At 42.9% G+C, this 24,920-nt stretch overlaps 1 protein-coding gene across 1 annotated transcript; it reads left to right on the forward strand.

Annotated features, from left to right (window-relative positions):
• Window positions 1-2,512: 2,512 nt before the first annotated feature.
• LOC123448517 (protein BTR1-like) lies at window positions 2,513-6,104 on the forward strand. Its single transcript, XM_045125433.1, has 8 exons — window positions 2,513-2,642; window positions 2,954-3,195; window positions 3,390-3,553; window positions 4,162-4,334; window positions 4,650-4,726; window positions 5,378-5,506; window positions 5,601-5,672; window positions 5,764-6,104. Exons 1-8 carry the CDS (start codon window positions 2,576-2,578, stop codon window positions 5,827-5,829), a joined length of 990 nt encoding a protein of 329 aa, XP_044981368.1. The 5' UTR covers window positions 2,513-2,575; the 3' UTR covers window positions 5,830-6,104.
• Window positions 6,105-24,920: the final 18,816 nt, after the last annotated feature.

Raw genomic sequence — 24,920 nt, forward strand, 5'->3', positions numbered from 1 at the left:
GTGTCCTTAGGATTCACACACTCGTCCTGCTGATAGATCCATGTGTTAAGTTTAACAAAATCTAGGTCGTGTCTAGTGGGTACCTTTTAATGTTTTCCTTGATGACGAGGAATGTGCGATGCTTCCATACTGGCCGCGACTGTTGCCAGCCTGTGATGTCGCCATGCTGATGACTTTTCATGCGAGCGTGAGCTCATTGCTTTTGGGGCGGTTTGAAGACCCTTTCGGCACTCTGTGTCTGCAGGTCCCAGTCCCGCGCATTTCCCTGTCACCGTGTGGTGCAACGCGTTTCCAAGGTTTCTCCTCACAAGGCAAAGGACCGACGCCCTGGGGGGCCAAGTAGCGTTGTGACCAGTGAGGCCCCTGAGGAATGTTGCTCAAGTGCCCCCCTTGACACTCAAGCCGCTCTACGTCGTCAGGCCCCAGTTCCGCACATTTCCCTGCCGTCGCGGAGCTCGCGCTTCACAGGGCGGGGCCCCGCCACAACTGGCGCCGACCGAATCTCCCGGACGTCGCCAATAGTGGCGAGTGGCATTATGACCGGCCAGGCTCCTGAGGTGGAGCCCAGGAGCCCCCTTTTTGGCGCTCGAGTGATTCCGCATTCTGCCTCTTTTTGCGATCGCCTCGGGAGAACCGAAGACCTCCCGAGGTTCCCGCGAAACACCAATCAGAGCAAAAGGGGGAAAGAGAACATGAGTTCGGCAAAGCGAGAGAACATAGAAACGAAATCCTCGCCCGTCTTTTCTTTTCAAAACATCAAGTACAGAAACCTGCAAGCCCTCGATGTCTCAGGATACAACAGATAGGGAAATGCCCTAGTGGGCCTCAACTTAAAAGGCAATGAAGAAACGAGAAAAAGCCGTGTCCTTCTCCCCCGCGTGGCTTAGGGCTTCCACTAGGCGTGGGATGGACCCCTTCCGCGTCCTCGAGGGGCCCTGCCCAAATATAGCCTCGGCTCATTATTACATGAGAGTGTCACGGTGGGGGTGTATATGGGAGGTCACGAGGATGCTTTGGCCTCGCGAGTGTCCCTACCCCCGAGGCATTAGGACCCTGATTCCGGAAGTCATGTGGGGACTGTGTTGATTCCTGTGTCTTCTCCACTAGGCGTGGTGTGGACCCCTTCCACGTCCTCGGGGGGCCCTGGGCGTATACAACCTCAGCTCGTTATTACGTGAGAGTGTCATGAGATGAAGTAGGTTCCGAGGTGTTACGGGATGATGCGGGGCCCGGGGATGCGGGCTCCATGGGCGAGCGCCCCGCTCGCGGTCCCCGGGCTTGTAGCGGCGTGGCGTGGCCCACCCTGAGCGATTCCTCGAGCGAGGGGGGAGACCCCCGCGCCCATCGGCCGGAAGACTCGCCCACGTGGTGGGTGCTGAATCCCCCACTACTAGAAAAACGGGTATAGCTAATATGGACATTAATGGCGCACCATGTATGTGCTGCGCCACTGCTATATAGCAGTGGCACACCAGATGTAGGTTCGCCATTAATGGCCATATTACTAATGGCGCACCTGGTGTGTGGTGTGCCATTACTAGTTTTGTCCTGGCCCCACACCCTTCACAGACATAGAAGTGGCGCACCAGGGGAAAGTGCGCCATTACTAGTTTTAACTAGTAATGGCGCACCACACCCACGGTACGCCACTACTAACAATTATTTTTCAATTTTTTTTTTCAAAACTAGTATGCGCCATTAGTAACCCTCGTTACCAATTGCGCATTCTTAGGAGGTGCGCCATTGGTAACCTGAGAGCAGCTAGATATTTTTGACAGCCGCCTACCACACTCACTTTCCCCACTTCATTCTCTCCACCTCTACCAAGCTTGGTCTCGGCTCCCTCCTCCTCCTCACCTCATTTGCACCATAGATTCACCCAAATTAAATGGTTAAATTTCCTTTTTTTGATAGGTAAGTAAGGGGAAAGCTCAGTTTCCCCTTAGATTCACCCAAATTAAGTTGTTGCATTGCAACGATGCACTTGAAGCGGAACTACATGCTGTTCTTGAGGGTATTAGACGCCCAATTGTGTTGCAATTGTATTGTGTTGCTGCTGTCAAAGCTATATCTGATGCATCCTTGGATAAATCCGCCTATGATCATATGATCCAGGAGATCAAATTCCTCTTAAGTGATAGGGTTTTTGTTTCTGTAAAAATTTCACGTGATCAAAATAGGGTTGCAGATTGTTTAGCGGACTGTGGACGGTGTGGAGATAGCATAGCATGTTGGCTGGGGCAAGCTCCTCCATGTGCCAGTGATCTAGTCGCTCAGGATTGTAACCGTGGAATAAATCCCTATGACTTTCCGAAAAAAAAGACCGAAGAACTGGCGCATAATTTTTTGCAGGGAGTCAAGTTTTACCAATTTTGTTAGGTCGTTTTTTTAAAACTCCTTGCATATTTAAGTTGAGGAGTTCAGCTTTAAGAAAGTGTTTGATGAGTTAGTAGTATTAAATTTTCGAAATTCGGTCAATAAAGCCCTCTTTTTTCCCACACACACAAGAAAAGAGAAAAGCGCTGCCTTTTTCCTTGCACTTCTCCCCCATTCTGTACGCCGCCATCCCCTCGGCATGGGCTTCTCCTCGCCGCCGCCGACCTCCACAGCCTCCCAGGACGGCGACGACGACCGCCACCAAGGTATCGCCCGCGCCCACCCCTCTCCCCCCTCCCTCCCTCCCTCCCATCCTTTTCCCATCCACCCCTTGCTTCCTTTCTTCTCCGGCAAGAACAAGGCCACCGAGCCGACACGCCATCAGGGCCGCACCGCGCGCCCCCCCGCTCCGACGACCCCCTTCTCCCCTCCCGCCGACGACAGGAGCAACAGAAGCAGCCGCGCGTGCGCGCAACCCGATGCCGATCTCGCATTCCTCTGCTCCGTGCTCGAGGCGAGGGTTTTTGCGAGGGTTTGAATTCAAATTAGTTTCAATCTCCGTCTGTCCATGCCGCAGATGTCATGTGGGAGAGGCCGACGCACGCTAGGATCCTCGTCTCGGACGCCGACGCGGGCTGCATCTACGGCAGGGCCGGCTCCGCTGTCCACGCCATGGACGCCGGCTCCGGGGCCAACATCAAGATCTCCGCCGGAGGCCGCCCCCTCCCCGCCACGGACCGCAGGGTCGTCTTCGTCTCCGGCCTCTTCCCCGCCGTCATGGACGCCGCAGACCTCGTCCTCCAGAAGCTCTTCTACCTGGTATGCTAAAGCCGTCAGCAAAACTTCCAGATTCAGGGCCCTCACCCTCTGCCTCTCTGTAAAACATTTGTTCACAGTTACACTTTGCTGACTGAATTGGTTCCTGCAGCTCATCACCCGTCCTTATGTTCAGAGCAGTTTCATCTTCTCCTATTGATTGATGGACTGATCCTCTGCTTCTGCTCTGCTGGCAGGGTGACCAGGTGATTGATGCTGATGCTACCGTGGTGCTCGTGGTGCCCGACGACTCCTACAACTTACATTCCCTTCCTGTTCTCATGCCCAATATTGATGTGCTTCAAATGAACTGTATGGTATATGCTCTCCACTCAACAAAAGGCCCAAGGGAGCGTGCAATGCAAGTGACCCCCTTTGCTCTTTATCTACCTACACGCATGTTTGATTTACGGCAACGCAACGCAGTTGCATGTTTGGCGAGCTTTTCTCTGGTGCCGGTGCTGAAATGTGATCATGAGTTTTGTTCATTCAGAGGGATAGTTTATAAAAGTTTGCAGCACATTACTACCTGTTCCATCATCTCTGCATCTACCTAGTGCATCTGATCGGCCGCTGTGGAACTGCATATTTCGGACCCTTGTTTGGAATCGTCACGAAAAAATACGCCTGTTGGCATTGCTGAAATGCAATGCAAGCGACCCTTTTATCTGTATCTGTTCCAACAGTGCTGCCGCTCTTGCTAAATTTTTTGTATTTAAGCCATGTTTGTGTATGTCATCGCACGTGAACAGAGGTGTGCTGGGCATTCCAGCGTCAGCTCTGCTTCTTCAGCTGCACTGTTAAGATTTGGGACCGTAGGCAGTTTTAGCTTCCATTTACTATTCGGAATATTAGCTTGCGTTTACTATTTGGGCGCCTGCCCTTCACTAGTACCCGTCAACATATTTCTTCTTCTTTAGTTCTACTTTTCAGATATTCCAAATGTTTCTCTCTTTGTTCATCATCCAGGTCCTTCGCCGAGGAGTCAAATACTAGAATCATGGTCTCACCCTACGCCATCTGCTACGGTTTCCACGATAGACTGGTTACGATCACTGGACACTTGGACAATCAGTTGCAGGCTATATTTCTTATAGTATCCGAGTTGCTTGACGACGTCCGCTACTCATCCTCCACCGCATGTATGTGTGTATCACTTCCGTTTAGTACTGGTTTTTTATTTTTTTGTCGTTTTATCTATTGCCTTCGACCCAATTTGTTGCATCTTGTCTGCCTTGAGGGATTTTGGTTTAGTGGGGTATCTATCACAAGCTCACAACCAAGCAGTAAGGTCGAACCTGAGATATATGTCGGTTCCTAATCGTTTCTGTTATATTTATGTACGGACGTGATCAATTAGCATTACAATTTGCTTGCATTGTGGTGCCACCTACTAGCTCTTATCGCATCACCTTTTGCAGTAACTATTTGGCTAATCGCATTTCTCAAATACACAGGCTTTAGTTTTCCAAGTTCAAGTATTCGGCGTGGCGGTGCTGTGCAAGATGAGCATGTCGAAAGTTACCACAGCAGTGTAAGACATTGTTGCTGAATTGAAGTATAACTGTACAATTTGTGATCTGATATCCTCTTAACCTGGATTTGAATTTTTCTCTTCATGCATAGTTAGTCTGTTTAATGGAGCTTCTTTCTGGGTACATGTCTTGTTAACAATAACAAGGGTTTCAAATTTAAATAGAAAGCAAAGGGAGTTTAGGAGAGTGTGACAAAAGAAAGAAGGTTATGTTCTCTATTTCTCTTATTCTGCCGTAATGCTTGTTGCGGAGCTAATGAATGTCAAATGGAAAAAAAGACATCATTTCTATGCAGAAAATTAAGATTCTTATATAGTCATGTAAAATATGGTAGGTTCACTCCTACTGTCACTAGCGTATTTTGTGCTTCAGAAAATATAAAGCATGTTCTGGCTGAAATTATATTTGCAGAGAAGAAATATGGGAGATTTTATTTATCTAAGGACCAAAAAAACACCCTAATACAAAAGGCATATTGTTAAAATGAAACCGTGGGTTTGACCCCTATTTGCTTCATATTACCATCATTATTCAGGGAACAGAAAACATTTCGATATTTTTCCATATAATGCAAACTGTCTGTTGTTCATGCCCATTTACCAAATAGGCCTACATCGCGAAGCCTGAACCGTCTTCTCCTTGAATTCCAGCCTGACACACCAGTGAGATCGCGTGACTACGACAGCGACGTGCAAGGGACCCTCACCATGGGCGTCTTGGACGAGTACGTGGGCACTGTCATCGGCTGTGGCGGGAGGACCATAAATGAGATCGAACAGGTATGTACATATCTCCCTCACCACCGAAGTGCAACCACAAGCAGTTAAACAACAGGGCTATGGTTTGGACTAATGGTTCGTTGTTGGAGTGCAGGCTACGGGCGTGCAAATCAACACGCCCAATCAAGATCCTGAAGGGGGAACTCATTCCTGGGACGAACGGGAGGTAGGTACTGTAGCAGGATTTAGTCGGTTTTTGCGTGTTCTTTAGCCGCAAAATCAATCGAGTGGCCTGCCTGATTTCATTTAACCTGTAGTGTATGTGGTGGAGGGAGGTGGTGATCACCGGGAAATGGGAGGCGGTCGATGCGGCGGAGAGATGATGGTCATCGTTTAAAGTGCATCATTGCAATGGAACAACTTAATTTGGGTGAGTCTCCGACGTTGACGCGGGTTGCATGTAGTAACCGGATGAAGATCAGTTTCTTCGCGATGATGCTCATCGTGACCGCAACCCTCTTCTAGGTGATGATAGTTTAGATATCGACTTGTAATGTCAAGACAAACTCGCTACTCGCGGTCTCGAGACTTGTAATGTTCTAACTTGGTTCGGTATTTTAAATTCGGAGACTAATATGATGAAATGTATTCGGAGACTAATCTTCTATTGTATTCGATAAATCTGATGTTTATATGTTGTGTTGTTTATATTCCGTGATGTAATGTATTTTGTAACCTGTGCAAAAATCGGAAAAGCATAAAAAACTAATTCCTAATATTCATAGTAGTGGCGCACCATATTGCACTTTAGTGGCGCACATAAAGAAACACCCTAGTGGCGCATTATCTAAAAGTGCGCCATTATAACCCAGAGCACAAGGTACACATGGCCCCTTGGAGAAACAGTAGTGGCGCATTTCTGGGCCTAGTAATGGCACACTTTAGCTGCGCCATTAGTGTTTGGAAAAGTAATGGTGCACGAGGTGGTGCGCCACTATTATGTAGATTAATAGTGGCCCACGAGGCGATGCCCTAGCACACCTCGTTGGGGCCCCCCGGGTTCCCTGACTGGTACCATGGGCCGCGTCGCCAAGCAGGGCTAGCCCAGCATAAGGGCAGTGATGGGTACCCGAACACCTGCTGGTAACCGAAGGAAGCCTCCACCGATGACATGGGCGTGTGTTCCACCCTTCGTCCCCAAGTGGGCGTCGCGCGCCCTGGAGTCGGGGGCGGGTATACCACCTGTGGCCCCCAGGTTGGGATCATCTAGCCCAGGAACATGGGCGTATGTCCCACCCTCAGTCCCCAGGCTGGGGCCCCTCGACCTGGACATGAGGGTGCGTCCATCCCAACAACAACAAGGACGACGACAACGACGACAACGACGATGACAAAAAGGACAAGAACAACGACAAGAACAACGACAATAACGATAACAACAAGAGCGACAACAACGGCAACAACAACAACAATAACAACAACAACAACGAAGACGAAAAACGACAACAACAACAACAACAACAACAACAACGACGACGATGACGACAACAACAACAACGACGACGATGAAAACAACAACAACAACGACGACGATGAAAACAACAACAAAAACAACAACAACAACAAAATCAACAACAAAAATAACAACTAAGACGACAACAACAACAACAACAACATCAACAACAATAATAACAATGACGACGACGACAACAACTACAACGACGACGATGATGACAACGATGACGACGATAAGAAGAAGAAGAACAACAACAACCACAACAACAACAATGACTACAAAAAGAACAACAACAACAACAACAACAACAACTACTACTACTACTACTACAACGACGACGAGAACGACGACAACAACGACAATGACAAGAACAACGACGACAATGATAACAACAACAACAATGAGCAGCGACAACAACGACAACAGCAACAACAACAACAACGAAGACGACCACAACGACGACGACGTCGAGAACGACGAAAACAATGAGAACAACGACAATTACGACAACAAGAACAACAACAACAACAACAACAATAATAACAACATTGACAACAACGTCAACAGCGATAGCAACGACAACAATAACAACAAGGACGACGACAATGACGACAACAACAACAACAACAGAGACAACAACGACAACAACAACAGAGACAGCAACAACCACAACAACAATAGAGACAACAACGACAACAATGACAAAAACAACAACAACAATGAAGATGACGACAACGATGACAACTACAAGAACAACAACAACAACAACAAAAACTAAAACAACAACAACAACAACAACAACAACAAAAACAACAACAACAACGAACACGAAGACAACGATGACGACTACAACAACAACAACAATAACAACAACAACAACAACAACAACAGCAACAACAACAACAACAACGGCAATAACAACAATGATGACGATGACAAGGACGACAACTACGACAATGAAGAGAACAACAACAACAACAACAACAACAACAACAACAACAACAACAACAACAACAACAACAACAACAACAACAACCATTACAAGAAAAACGATGACGACGACGACGAAGACAACAACGACCATGACAAGAACAACGACAACAACAAGAAGAACAACAACAACCACAGTGATCTCAACGACAACAACAATAACAAGAACAACGACGACCATGACAACAACAACAACAACAGCAGCAACAACAACAACAACGACAAAAACAACAACCACCACAACAACAAAAATAACAACAACAACCACGACGACAACAACAACAACGAAGACAACATCGACAACAACGTCAACAACGATACCAACGACAACAACAATAACAACAAGGACGACGAAAATAACGACAACAATGAGAACGACAACAACAATGACAACAACAGAGACAACAAACGACAACAACGAGAACGACGACGATGATGACAACAACAACAGAGACAACAAATGACAACAGCGACAACGACGAGGATGATGACAACAACAACGACAACGACGACAACAACGAGAACAACGACAACAAGAACAACTCGACAACAATAACAACAATGACGACAACATCGACAACACCGTCAACAACTGTTAGGGCATATTTCTCCATAAGTGGTTATAGTGATTGATGACAATGCATGTGCGGACTAATCATGTGCATTGAGCATTTCAGATAATTCATATCTAGGCACAAGACGACTCGATGCCCCTCGGAATCTCTCGAAGATGGTTGCTTTCTACATTTTTCTTTGGTGGAACTGAGTCGTAGAAAATCCATATTATTAAGAGGGGGTCCGCGTCGGAAAGGTTTGGGTGGAATCATCACGTACACATTTAGTGCACCACCTTTTCCCTAGCTACAATGGAGCCCCATACCAATCTTTGATGTCTATGCAAAAGGGCCAGCGGTAGTACCGCTCTAAGAGCGGTAGTAATTTTTTACTACCGCCCTCCGAGCGGTAGTAATTTTTTACTACCGCTCCGATGGACTTTTTCGCATACTTTTCTCCCCACCGTAGTAGGCACTAATAATTTATTATTACCGTGGTTACTACGACAACAACACCAACACCACCACCAACAACAACCACAACAACAACAACAACCGCAACAAGAACAACCAGAACAACAACAACAACAACAACAACAACAATGAGAAAAACGACAAGTACGACAACAACAACAACAATGACGAGAACATAAACAACAACATCAATAACAATAGCAACGACAACAACAACAAGGACGACGACAACGATTACAAGAACGCCAATGATGAGAACAATGATAACAACGACAACAACAACCACAACAACAAGAGAGATTACAACGACAACAGCGACAACGATGACAACGACGAGGACGACAACAACGACGACAACGACGACAACAACGACAACACCGACAACAACGATAACTACGACAACAATAACAACAACGACGACAACATCGACAACAACGTCAACAACGATAGCAACGACCACAACAACATCAGCACAAGGACATCGACAACGACGACAACAACGACAAGGATGACGATGGCGACGACAACGACGATGACAGTAACGACAACAACAAAGATGACAACAATGACAATAACGATAACAACAACAACAACGACAACCGCTACAACAATTACAACAACAACAACAACAATAACAACAACAACAACGAAAACGACGACGACGACAACAACAACAATAACAACTACTACTACAACAAAAACAACACCAAAAACAACAACAACAACAACAACAACAACAACAACGACGACGACGACGACAACAACGACAAAAACAAAGAGAATGACGATGAAAACAACAACAACAATAACAACAACAACAACAACAACAACAACAACAACAATAACAATGACAACATGAACAACAACAATAACAATGACGACGACAATAACAACAACGACGATGACGAGGATGACGACGACAAGAACAACAACATCAACAACAACCACAACAACAACAATAACAACAACAACAAAAACAACAACAACAACAACAACAACTACTACAACGACGACGATAAGAACGACGACAACAACGACAATGATGAGAACAATGACAACAATGATAATAACAACAACAACGACGAGAACAGCGACACCAAACGACAATATCGATAGCAATGGCAACAACAACAACAACAAAAACAACAACAACAACAACGTCATCATCATCATCATCATCATCATCATCATCATCAACAACAACAATGAACACAATGACGACGACGAGAAAAACAACAACGATAACCACAACAACAACAACAACAACAACAGCAAAAACAACAACAACAACAACAACAACAACAACGACAACAACAACAACAACAACAACGAGGACGAAGACAACAACGATGGCGATGATATAACGACAACAACGAAAACAACGACAACGACAATAACAACAACAATGAAGACGACGACCACGACCACAACAACAACAACAACGACAACAAGAACCACAACAAAAACAACAACAACAAAAACAACAACAACAACAACAACAACAATGAAGACGAGGACGAGTACGTGGGCACTGTCATTGGCTGTGGCGGGAGGACCATAAATGAGATCGAACGGGCACGCACATATCTCTCGCACCACCGAAGTGCAACCACAAGCATTTAAACAACATTGCTATGGTTTGGACTAATGGTTCGTTGTTGGAGTGCAGGTTACGGGCATGCAGATAAGGATCCTGAAGGGGGAGCCCATACCTGGGACGAACGAGAGGTAGGTACTGTAGCAGGCTTCAGTCGGTGTTTGCGTGTTCTCCAGGCGCAAAATCAATCGAGTGGCCTACCTGATGTCATTTAACCTGCAGTGTATGTAGTGGAGGGAGGTGGTGATCACCGGGAAACGGGAGGCGGTCGATGCGACGGAGGAGATGATTGTGCAGATGGTCATCCCTTAAAGTGCATCGTTGCAATGGAACAACTTAATTTGGGTGAGTCTCCGACGCCGACACGGGTTGCATGTAGTAGCCGGATGAAGATCAGTTTCTTCGCGATGATGCTCATCGTGACCACAACCCTCTTCTAGGTGATGGTATTTTAGATATCGACTTGTAATTTGAAGACAAACACGCTAATCGCGGTCTCGAGACTTGTAATGTTCTAACTTTGTTTGGTATTTTAAATTCGGAGACTAATATGATGAAATGTATTCGGAGACTAATCTTCTATTGTATTCGATAAATCTGATGTTTATATGTTGTGTTGTTTATATTCCGTGATGTAATGTATTTTGTAACCTGTGCAAAAATCGGTAAAGCATAAAAAACTAATTCCTAATATTCATAGTAGTGGCGCACCATATTGCACTTTAGTGGCGCACATAAAGAAACACCCTAGTGGCGCATTATCTAAAAGTGCGCCATTATAACCCAGAGCACAAGGTACACATGGCCCCTTGGAGTAACAATAGTGGCGCACTTCTGGGCCTAGTAATGGCACACTTTAGCTGCGCCATTAGTGTTTGGGAAAGTAATCGCGCACGAGGTTGTGCGCCACTATTAAGTAGATTAATAGTGGCGCACGAGGCGTGTGCCATTACTATTTATTAGTAGTGGCGTGATAATAGTGGCGCACCTATAGTGCACCATTAATAGCCAAAACAGGTGCGCTTCTAACAACCTTTTTTCTAGTAGTGCCCGGGGCGATGCCCTAGCGCGCCTCGCTGGGGCCCCCCGGGTTCCCTGACTGGTACCATGGGCCGCACCCCCAGGTCGGGCTAGCCCAGCCTAAGGGCAGTGACGGGTACCCGAACACCTGCTGGTAACCCAACGAAGCCTCCACCGATGACATGGGCGTGTGTTCCACCCTTCGTCCCCAAGTGGGCGTCGCGCGCCCTGGAGTCGGGGGCGGGTATACCACCTGCGGCCCCCAGGTTGGGATCATCTAGCCCAGGAACATGGGCGTATGTCCCATCCTCAGTCCCGAGGCTGGGGGCCCTCGACCTGGACATGAGGGTGCGTCCATCCCAACAGCAACAAGGACGATGACAACGACGACAACGATGATGGCAACGATGATGGCGACGACGACGACGACGATGACAATAACGACAATAACAACGACAAGAACAACGACAATAACGATAACAACAACAGCGACAACAACGACAACAACAACAAAAATAACAACAACAACAACAACGAAGACGACAACGACAACAACAACAACAACCAACAACAAAAATAACAACAACAACAACGACAACAACAACAACAACAAGAACGACGATGAAAACAACAACAACAACAACAACAACAACAACAACAACATCAACAACAACAACAAAAATAACAACTACGACGACGACAACAACAACAACAACAACACCATCAACAACAATAATAACAATGACGACGACGGCAACAACTACAACGATGACGATGATAAGAACAATAACAACAACAACCACAACAACAACAATGACTACAAAAACAACATCAACAACAACAACTGCAACAACGACGACGAGAACGACGACAACAACGACAATGACAAGAACAACGACGACAATGATAACAACAACAACAATGAGCAGCGACAACAACGACAACATCAACAACAACAACAACAACAACACGACGACGACGACAACGACGCCGACGTTGAGAACGACGACAACGACGACATCGAGAACGACGAAAACAATGAGAACAATGACAATTACGACAACAAGAACAAGAACAAGAACAACAACAACAACAACAACAACAACAACAATAACAACATCGACAACAACGTCAACAGCGATAGCAACGACAGCAATAACAACAACAAGGACGACGACAATGACGACAACAACAACAACAACAACAACAGAGACAACAACGACAACAATAACACAAACAACAACAACCACAACAACAATAGAGACAACAACGACAACAGCGACAACAATGACAACAAAAACAACAACAATGAAGACGACGACAACGATGACAACTACAAGAACAACAACAACAACAACGACAACAACAAAAACGACAACAACAACAACAACAACAACAACAACAACAACAACAACAACACCAACAACGAACACGAAGACAACGATGACAACTACAACAACAACAACTATAACAACAACAACAACAACAACAACAACAACAACAACAACAACGGTAACAACAACAATGATGACGATGACAAGGACGACAACTATGACAATGAAGAGAACAACAACAACAACAACAACAACAACAACAACAACAACAACAACAACAACAACAACAACAACAACAACAACAACAACAACGATGACGACGATGATGAAGACAACAACGACCATGACAAGAACAACGACATCAACGACAACAACAACAACAACAACAACATCCACAGTGATCTCAACGACAACTACAATAACAAGAACAATGACGACCACGACAACAACAACAACAACAACGACAATGACAAAAACAACAACCACAACAACAACAAAAATAACAACAACAACCACGACGACAACAACAACAACGAAGACAACATCGACAAGAACATCAACAACGATACCAACGACACCAATAACAACAACAAGGACGACAAAAATAACGACAACAATGAGAACGACAACAACAATGAGAACAACAACAGAGACAACACACGAAAACAGCGAGAACGACGATGATGATGACAACAACAACAGAGACAACAAATGACAACAGCGACAACGACGACGATGATGACAACAACAATGACAACGACGACAACAACAAGAACAATGACAACAACAACAACTCGACAACAATAACAACAACGACGAGAACATCGACAACAACGTCAACAACTGTTAGGGCATATTTCTCCATAAGTGATTATAGTGATTGATGACAATGCATGTGCGGACTAATCGTGTGCATTGAGCATTTCTGATAATTCATATCTAGGCACAAGACGATTCGATGCCCCTCGGAAACTCTCGAAGATGGTTGCTTTCTACGTTTTTCTTTGGTGGAATTGAGTCGTAGAAAAGCCATACTATTAAGAGGGGGTCCGCGTCAGAAAGGTTTGGGTGGAATCATCACGTACACATTTAGTGCACCACCTTTTCCCTAGCTACAATGGAGCTCCATACCAATCTTTGATGTTTATGCAAAAGGGCCAGCGGTAGTACCACTCTAAGAGCGGTAGTAATTTTTTACTACCGCCCTCTGAGCGGTAGTAATTTTTTACTACCGCTCCGTTGGACTTTTTCGCCTACTTTTCCCCCCACAGTACTAGGCACTAGTAATTTATTATTAGCATGGTTACTATGACAACAACACCAACACCAACACCAACAACAACAACCACCACCACAACAACAACAACCGCAACAAGAACAACCAGAACAACAACAAAAACAACAACAACAACAACAACAGCGAGAACAACAACAATGACGAGAACATAAACAACAACATATATAACAATAGCAACGAAAACAACAAGGACGATGACAGCGACTACAAGAACGACAATGATGAGAACAATGATAACAACGACAACAACAACCACAACTACAAGAGAGACTACAACGACGACAGCGACAACGATGACAATGACGAGGACGGCAACAACGACAACGATGACAACGACGACAACAACGACAACACCGACAACAACAATAACTACGACAACAATAACAACAACAACAACAACATCGACAACAACGATAGCAATGACCACAACAACAACAGCACAAGGACGTCGACAACGACGACAACAACGACAACGATGACGATGGCGACGATGACGACGACGATGACAGTAACGACAACAACAAAGACGACAACAATGACAATAACGATAACAACAACAACAACGACAACAATTACAACAACAACAACAATAACAACAACAACGAAAACGACGACGACAACAACAACAATAACAACTACTACTACAACAAAAACAACACCAAAAACAACAACAACAACAACAACAACAACAACAACAACAAAAACAACAACAACGACAACGACGAAAACAAAGACAATGACGATGAAAACAACAACAACAACAACAACAACAACAACAACAACAACAACAACAACAACAACAACAACAACAATAACAATAACAACATGAACAACAACAATAACAATGACGACGACAATAACAACAACAACGACGATGAGGATGCCGACGACAAGAACAACAACAACAACAACAACAACAACCACAACCACAACAATAATAACAACAACAAAAACAACAATAACAACAACAACAACAACGACAATGTAGCGACCTGACTCAAAACGAGTCAAGCCTCTGTCTATCTGTGCCATCCGTGGATCAGTATGCTGGCACACACAGTACATCAATGTATATATCAAAGTGCAGTCACATGTAAATAGCGTAAAACTGATATATACCTTAAATATCTCAGCGGAAGCAGTCAAGGGAGTGGATTCCCAATAAACACCAACGACAAGTTGAGTGTAGACCGTAACCCTGAATCGTACTCTTACTCGTCGAAGAAAAATATCTGCAACATGAGACGTTGCAGCCGTGTAGGTCAGCATATTGGATATGCCGGCAAGTCACATAAGAGAGGGGTGAAAAGTAATCATCTATACTATATGCATATATGGCAGGTGGTGTCGTAAGTTTTTAGCGTAAAGCAAATTTTCTCCTACAGCAAGAGGGGCTAAAAGCGAAATATTACTACAAGGTTGGTTGTTAACGAGATGGTTCCGCCAACCAGTTCTCGTACCCGAGTTGTCAATAATTCCCACATCAATATTATTATTTGTGTTGAGAATTTCAAATAACTACAGTTCCTTTGGCTCAAGTTGTCCATGACCGTGGACACGGCTAATCGATTAGGTTTGAGTACTCTGCAGAGTTTTGCACACGTTCCCCACAAGATTTGATCGCCTCCGTGTATGTCCTCGCACTTCAGGGTGTTTGAAGACCGGATGATCAAAACATGGTCTTTCAACGGGTCCCTCTGAATCCCTGTCGGTGCCCATCCAATCCTACCATTCTTCTACATCTGCTAGCACCGCCTGTCCAGAGTCGCCGCGTTGTCCAACCAAGCCAGAGCCCATAATGACTTGTGGCTGTGCAGGTAAGCCTTGGGTCTTGAAAATATCCGTCCGTCTCTTTGAGCCTGGGTGAAGCTTTTCGCAAGATGTCATGGCCGTCTCTAGGATCCCGGGTCATCCACTAGTTTCTCCAGGGAGCCGATCAACCGTCCTTCACCCAGAGTTGCATTGCATCACGAGGTCTTGAAAAGTCTTGACTTAACCGGTCTTGGTTATTAAATTATTCTCGCATCACTCGTGTTATGCACTCAACCAAAATCCTGTCTACTCAAGCATAGCAATATGAAATTTGTCGTCCCGGGGCCAAGTATCGGGGTTGTTGTGTGCCTACCACATGATACTACCATCTATACTAAAATTTCCAAGTACCTACTCAGCATGCAATTGGGCATAGGATGGTAGAACTACGATGCATAAAACATAGGTGATAGTATGATCAAAGTGACTTGCCTGGCGATGTTGACGAAGAAGAATTTCTCGAGAAATAACTTGATAGACTACTCGTCACTCTCCAATGAAATCTATATAACAAACATATCATTCACATAAGCACTCTTACTAGCAATCATTCTAGCAATCGAAACAAAAGAGAGAGCGAAAAAGAATCCGAAAGAAACTTCAAATAAAACTAGGGAGTCTTCTACTACATCAACACTAAATAGTTTTTGTCTAACAGAAAATAAAATACTTAAATAACAGGGAACTAAGATATAAATTTAACTAAGATAAAGTAAAGTATTTTTTTCACAAAACTATTTGAAAGTATTTCCAAACGGGATTTGAAACCGTGGAGAAACCAATTGCAAGTTATTAGAGAACTAGAATTGATTTCATGACAACATGTAAAAATAAAAATCAAAACTTGTTGCAAACCTACTGTTATCTAACAGAAAACCAAATATAAACTTTCTCAAATATAAAAGAAACTAATTTAAAAACAAATATAGAAAAAGAAATAGCTATAATCCTAAAAGAACTAAAACAGAATCTGTTTTGGTAAAAAAACCCCAATTAAAAATATTTTAGAAAAATTGAAACTTAAACTACTGAAAGATATGATCAATAGGAAGCAGCAGCAAAAAGAATCAAATTAAAAGCTATTTTAAACTCCCGGAATAAGCAAAACAAGCTTTAATTCAAATCTGATCTAACTCAATTTTTATAAATCCAAACATAGACAAATTATGTATTTACAAAAACTACATAAAATTTGTGATCTAACGCAAAAAGAATCACCTAATTCGGAGTTATAGACTAATAGATATGAATTTTCTAAGATTGCAATTTTCTGAAAAAACTGCAATACGGGATTTCGTGAATCTCACCATGGGTGACAGAGAGGAAGAACTCCGGCAAGGTAGCTGCTCCGGCGAGGTGGGGAGGTCGCCAACGGGGAGGGGGAATGGCGGAGGGGGTCCCGGAGGCGAGGAAGGGGGCGTCAGGTGCTCCTGGGCGTTCTTCTATTCGGCTCCTTGCAGGAACAACAATGGTGGGGGCGTCGTGGCTACGGGCAGGGAGAGGACGAGCTGATGGGGAAAATGGAACGAGGAGAGGAGGGGCGTTCTTATAGGGGTGGTGGGAGGCTCAGGAAGGAAGTGTAGCCTGCGAATCGGGGAAGGGAAGCTTCCTGGGAAGCTTCTGCCATGGCCACAGAAGGAAGCTCGTGAGGAGGAAGAAGAAGGTGGGATTGGGCCAGATTGGTTTCCTAACGTGGCCCAAGTACATTCCTAAAATAAGAGATATCTTTCCCTTTTTATTAAAACAGGAATTAATACGATTAAAAGGAAATAGAATATCCTCGGAATATAGGGGTATAATATATTAAATTTTTCAGAAAAATAAATTTAAAAAATGGGCATTTTTTCACTACCAAAATAAATACTTCAAAAAAAATGTTTTTTAGAAAATCCCTAAATTGGTTTATTTTCTTTTTGCAAATATTTTTCAAATAAACCTTGGGTTTTATGGTCCAAATATTTCAAAGGAATATCCCCGGTTTGGAGGGTCATGTTCCTCCTCTCTTTCTTGCTTGGCTAGAATTATTTTTGGGGTATTTCTCGGGGAAGAAAAATATAGAAGCAAGGGCAAATATTTGAAAGAATTCAATTGCAAAACTCCGTTCAAATTCTTTATAGTTGAAGAAGTCATGTCATCTTCTCTCTTTGTTTTTAAATGATTGAATTTGAATTTACCGGAGAAGGGGAAAGTCATTTTATTCCCTCTCATTCAAAAGCTTTTGAAAAGTTTCAAATTTCACTCAAGTTTCAATCACTCAAGCAAACAAACAAACAATCTTATAATTTTATTAACATTCCAAAATTTGGGATGTTACAAACCTACCACACTTAAAATGAATCTCGTCCTCGAGATTCGAAGAGGCTAGAAAGAAAGGTTAGGGTTTGGTGGTCTTCTAACAAATCCAACCTCCGGCAAAGTGGGATGCTACCACATTTCGAAATAAGGATTACTGGTCCCTCAAAATGTTTTAACGATCCTCTGGGGTTTTGGCAACTGACTTCTCACAGTCTTCATACTAAATCCTTTGGTGATGCTCTCCCGTTATATTCATAACGTTTCCATCAAAATCGAGGGTTCCTCTTTTGATATAAGCTTCTTCCGTTACTGGGTCTTCTTAACTGACAGTCTCGTGGTCAATTCTAAATAACCTATCGACGATTCTCATGGTGGTCTACCATTTGTGGTTCTCCTGCAGAGAGAGGGGTCTTGGTTTCATCCTCACCGTAAAATTTCTTACGCGTGACAACAGGTGCCATGTACATGGGGCTTTCAGTATACCATTCTAAGGCTTAAACAAAAGCTTCAAAGAATGTCGTCTCTCTCTATGGGTAAGTCTCTCAGATTTACCATTTCGAATAGCAAGAGAATGATAATAGTAAGTCGTCATGGTGGCCAAGCCATGTCGCACTGAAATCATTAACTTGTATAAGTCTTAGTGAATCTCGTATTCTAACACTTCGGCATCCTCACAAGCATTGCAGAATTTCTCTTGTCCACGAACGGAGTTCGGATAATCCATTGGTTCTGCAAGCTGAACAAAACATCTATCGTATCTTCACAACTCTCTGGCTTTTGTATGTTCCTAAGAAAACGTTTGCTGATCCATCATAGCTTCTTCCACAAATCATATTCATTGCATAATCAATCCTTTATTACATCCTTGCTTTCTTCAAAATTCTAACTCAAAAGTAATTTATTACAAATGCTGCCATCCACATTGTTCGGTATGGTCAAGCCTTTCTGCCAACTTTATTCATCTGTCTCTCTTGGAGGTACTTTAGTTCCACTCGAACTTTCCGAGGTGCTCCTTGAAATCATCCATCTTTCGCTTCATCATGGTGGTCATGAGCTTCATCTCCATCATCTCCGCACGTACCTCACTCAGGTATTCCTGGGTATGACGGAGTCTTGCTTCAAGTATTTCTCCAATCTGACGTATGGCTTCCATGACAGCTTCACGAACAACATCAAAGAAGGTGGCTCGTTGTACACGTGAAATGAAAAAGTATTGCCGCATAGTCTTTGGACAAACTCCTTTCACATGGTGGAGGTGTACTTCCACGTACCAAAGTTCTACTCCACTTTCCATGAATGGGTAGCCTTTGTAGACTGCATCATCTTCAAGATGAATGTGCTTCATCATGTCCTTCAGGATTTTCGGGTAATCATCATCACTGGTCAGGGTCATGATCGTTTCTGGGCCCTTGAGGAATGACTCGTAGAGAGTTGTCATCTGCAGGTGTCACTAAATAGGTACCCAGAGGAATGTATGTGTCTCCTTGGTAATCATGGTACAATTCCTACTCAGTGGATCCTGTGGGTTTACAGATTACTACCACACTTAAAATGAATTATACTCATGCCTGCTTAGACCATATTTTCTCACATCCTCATAATTGTTCAGAGATCTTTGTTCGAAGAGAAACAACGCATATAGTTTCAACATAGGCAATCATGAGACAATAAATTCCATTTATTCATGATGTTATTACAATTTAAGGACTTCTGTTACAATTTTTTTTCACTCCATGATCTCTTGAAAAACAAGAGTTCTTCAGATTACACTAATTGCCGCGGTCAAAACTTAACTACTCCTTTTTAGCTTTCTTCCTTTGTGTACAATCGCTAACAAAATGTCCTGCTTCCTTGCAACGAAAGCAAATGAGTTCTGACCAGTCTCGAGGCATCTTAGTGTTTGCTTTTGCTCCTTGGGTTTCAGGATTCCTTCCTGAGCACATGTATTTGTGGTGGCCAAATTCCATACACTTGTAACATCTGACATGACTCAGGTCTATGTCTGCAGAGATTTGGCTCTTCCGAGGGTACTTTTTCTTCTTTCCGGACTCCTTTATTTTGGCAAGTTCTTCTATTTCAAGTGGATCAAACTCCACTTTTTCCGTCGGGAAGTTTCTCAGATACTCTTGGCTTCCCTTCGTGCAATCCTGTGAATAATGTCCTTCTTCTCCACATGAGTAGCATGCATTGGAGAAAAATCTGGTCAGACCTTGTCCATCAGGGTCTTCAATATTTTTGTTCATCACCGGTTCTTCTAGAATCTTCTTCTTGAGTGTTTCCTTCACTGCATCTTTCTGCTGCTTGACAACTTGTTGCACCTTGGGGTAAAGGTGACACTGAGCTCGGTAGTGGGTGGTTCCTTCACACAAGAAACAAGTCACCTGACTAGTTGGGCATTCCTCAGCTGGGTGATTTTCTTCACAATGAGTGCATCCATCCTTGTGTTCCTCCTGGGTGTGTCCTATTTCTCCACAGATCTTGCATGCACAAGTCTTCTTCTTCGGATTATCATAGCAGTTGTGAATAAGACGGGATCTTAACAGAGTCTTCTTGAATTCGTCCCAAGTTTCTGCTCCACTAAATCCTTGTATGGCATGATGCATTTTCCACCAAATAGCAGCACCTTGGGTAAAGTACTGAAGAGCGTGTGCCACTTCATATTTCCTTGAAATCAAATTGTTCCCGAAGTGGTTCTCCATGTTGTGAATCCATATTTCAGCCTCCGGCTGGGTCATTGGTCCAGAGACTACAAGTCCAACTTCATACTCCATCTGGTAGGGTTGAGGTTTTGGGGATGAGACGGGTAAGAGTGGGAGGGAGATACACACAATACAAACAATATTTTTGAGAATAGGTTTTATTTGTGGCCGTCGGAAAACACACACCAACGACGGCTCACAAATCATCGCATCTAATGTGGGTATATAACAGGGGTTTGGACTTCTAATGGTCATATAAATATTCGAACGCTTCAGGGTCTTCGAATTCTTCGGGTCTTGAGAGTCTTCAATTGGTGCAGCTTCAACTCTTCAAATGCATGATGAATCCTCTTTACTTTGAAGTGGGACTCAGTTGATCCTTCATGTGGTCAAAGGGGTAAGGGTATTGTCTAACTATTTGAGGTGAGTGAGAACATTTGGTGAAATCGGAAGAGATGAGAAGTGAAAGGTGTTCTCGAAAATAAGATTTTTGAGAGATCCTATCCTAAGAAGTTTCCAATTTCTAGGGTCACGTCCTACAGTCGACATGTGCTCTGATATCATTTCTGTAGCGACAAGACTCAAAACGAGTCAAGCCTCTGTGTATCTGTGCCATCACTGGATCAGTATGCTGGCACACACAATACATCAATGTATATATCAAAGTGCAATCACATGTAAATAGCGTAAAACTGATATATACCTTAAATATATCAGCGGAAGCAGTCAAGGGAGTGGAGTCCAAATAAACACCAACGGCAAGTTGAGTGTAGACCGTAACCCTGAATCGTATTCTTACTCATCGAAGAAAAATATCTGCAACATAAGACGTTGCAGCCGTGTAGGTCAGCATATTGAATATGCCGGCAAGTCACATAAGAGAGGGGTGAAAAGTAATCATCTATACTATATGCATATATGGCAGGTGGTGTTGTGAGTTTTTAGCGTAAAGCAAATTTTCTCCTACAGCAACAGGGGCTAAAAGCGAAATATTACTACAAGGTTGGTTGTTAACGAGATGGTTCCGCCAACCAGTTCTCGTACCCGAGTTGTCAATAATTCCCACATCAATATTATTATTTGTGTTGAGAATTTCAGATAACTTCAGTTCCTTTGGCTCAAGTTGTCCATGCCCGTGGACACGGCTAATCGATTAGGTTTGAGTACTCTGCAGAGTTTTGCACACGTTCCCCACAAGATTTGATTGCCTCCGTGTATGTCCTCGCACTTCAGGGTGTTTGAAGACCGGATGATCAAAACATGGTCTTTCAACGGGTCCCTCTGAATCCCTGTCGGTGCCCATCCATTCCTACCATTCTTCTACATCTGCTAGCACCGCCTGTCCAGAGTCGCCGCGTTGTCCAGCCAAGCCAGAGCCCATAATGACTTGTGGCTGTGCAGGTAAGCCTTGGGTCTTGAAAATATCCGTCCGTCTGTTTGAGCCTAGGTGAAGCTTTCCGCAAGATGTCATGGCCGTCTCTAGCATCCCGGGTCATCCACTGGTTTCTCCAAGGAGCCGATCAACCGTCCTTCGCCCAGAGTTGCATTGCATCACGAGGTCTTGAAAAGTCTTGACTTAACCGGTCTTGGTTATTAAATTATTCTCGCATCACTCGTGTTATGCACTCAACCGAAATCCCGTCTACTCAAGCATAGCAATATGAAATTTGTCGTCCGGGGGCCAAGTATCGGGGTTGTTGTGTGCCTACCACATGATACTACAATCTATACTAAAATTTCCAAGTACCTACTCAACATGCAATTGGGCATAGGATGGTAGAACTACGATGCATAAATCATAGGTGATAGTATGATCAAAGTGACTTGCCTGGTATTACTTGATGAAGATAGTCGCTCTCAAAATCCTGATAATTCTACTCGCCACACTCCGAGCAATCAATCGTAAACAAATAGCATTCAATAGACATTCATGCCAAAAAGGAAGAACCAAGAGAACATAAGAACAAAGCATGGCTTGGTGCAAAATAACAACGTACTAAGGTTTAATAAAAAGGTCCTAAGTGTGTTGTAAAGTGAAGGTGCATGAATGAGATCAAAAGAGGTAATGGACGATGAACTATTGCTATATAAGTTCGACTTGCATACACTACGGGAGATGATCAAAAATATTGGGAGAACAACATGAATGTTATTTGACAAATAGTATAAGACATACGAATTTATTTGTAGAAAGAATTTCTTGAAATGGAGCACTACAACGCAAGTTATAGCGAATTGAAGTATGAATTGAATTTGCATTCATAAGGTCAAGAGAAGTTGAACTGAAGTACGATGGTTACGTACAAAAATGTATGACATGAGTGTTTAGGGGTAAAAGGAATCAATTGAAAAGGTGGTACGATTTGCAAGATAAGATCAAATGAATGTTCGAATACAAATTTGAATCGCTCAAATTTGTAAGGTTCAAAGGTCGAAACTAATTATGCTACTGGATATAGGAGATCAATATGAGCGTGTAGAAAAAAGAATTACTAGATTTGAACTAGCGGATCAAAAGATACAAATACTTCAATATAACATTGAATCGGCTTAGAACGATGTGAACACTTTTGGGCACTAATAGATAAATCTGATTTGATCAAAATTATAAGTTGAAAAGTTAAAACTAATGATACACATGGAAAGATTACTTTGATACGGATCCGACGCAATTGAATTCATCTAAAACGGAGCTACGGATAAAAAGATATGATCAAAAGAAGTTTGAATATGAATATGAACAAACTTCGAAATTTGAAAATTTGAAAAAAAGTTGATATGATAGGTTCATCGGATAGGTGGGATCAAGACGAAACTCTAGGCGTTGGTTTCATCTAATTCGGATAAACGGGTAAAAAGTTATGGCTATTTGAAAAAATCAGGGCCAAGTTGTTTTATGGAAGAAAAGTGCTATGTCTAAAAGAATTCTAGTACTAATGTGTAAATACGAAGACTAAATAATATATCTAATTACTCTACCGTATACTAGTGTAGGAATATTAGTCTAGAAATAAACTACGGGAGTATAAAAAAATACGAAGAGAAATACCTTTAGAATGGAGACTAAGAATTAATTCCAATGAGGAGACGACTTCGAGAAATCCCACCGAAGAGAAGAAAAAATATTTTTATTTAATAAATCTAGTTAAACCAAAAGATTGATTTAACCCAAAATAGATGATTTTTTGGTTGCTCCTATGGATCTATATTTATAGGTGGAAGGGAAGTCTAATGGTCCATAGATAGGCAATGTGGGACTAAACATATACGTAGTGTAGGGAAATTAGAAAGAAAAGAAAAGAGTGTTGCATGGGCCAGGATTTGGCCAACCGTGGTGACAAGTACCGGCCAGCCGCGGCCCTTTTTTTTTTGCGAGCGAACAATTTTTTTTGCAACAAAGAAGAAAAAACGTATAAATGAAAAAGAGAGAACATTTTTTATAGACATATTATATATCAAAAATTTCAGAATAAAACTTTCTAAAACATGAACATATTCTCAAAACCAAAAAAAATACTTTTTAAAAAAATTATTTTTTTTGCAATAACTTTAAATTGAAAAGGAATTTGAATTTCAAATAAATTGCAAACACTTAAAATTTGAATCAAGACATAGTCTGTGATTTTGGAGGGTCATTTTCCTCCTCTCGTTTGATTTTTTTTATCAAAGGGTTTTGAAAATATTCAAACTCAAAATTGAAAAGGGATTCAAAATAGATAATTTTGGGAAAGTCATTTTATTCCCTCTCATTTTTTTGAGAAGTTTCAAATTCCACTCAAGTTTCAATCACTCAAACAAACAAACAATCAATCTAATAATTATATTAACATTCCAAAATTTATAATTTTGGGATGTTACATTAGAACGACGGCAACATTGACAACAA

This window comes from Hordeum vulgare, chromosome 4H (genome assembly GCF_904849725.1).
Source record: "Hordeum vulgare subsp. vulgare chromosome 4H, MorexV3_pseudomolecules_assembly, whole genome shotgun sequence".
In the NCBI taxonomy this organism is placed as follows: domain Eukaryota; kingdom Viridiplantae; phylum Streptophyta; class Magnoliopsida; order Poales; family Poaceae; genus Hordeum; species Hordeum vulgare.

Excerpts from the sequence above, each read along its gene's own strand:
- LOC123448517 (XM_045125433.1), top strand. The coding sequence starts at position 2,576 with ATGGGCTTCTCCTCGCCGCCGCCGACCTCCACAGCCTCCCAGGACGGC. Across the intron at positions 3,554-4,161 it reads GGCCCAAGGGAGCGTGCAAT|GTCCTTCGCCGAGGAGTCAA; the intron begins GCAAGTGACCCC and ends TTCATCATCCAG. Across the intron at positions 4,727-5,377 it reads TCGAAAGTTACCACAGCAGT|CCTGACACACCAGTGAGATC; the intron begins GTAAGACATTGT and ends CTTGAATTCCAG.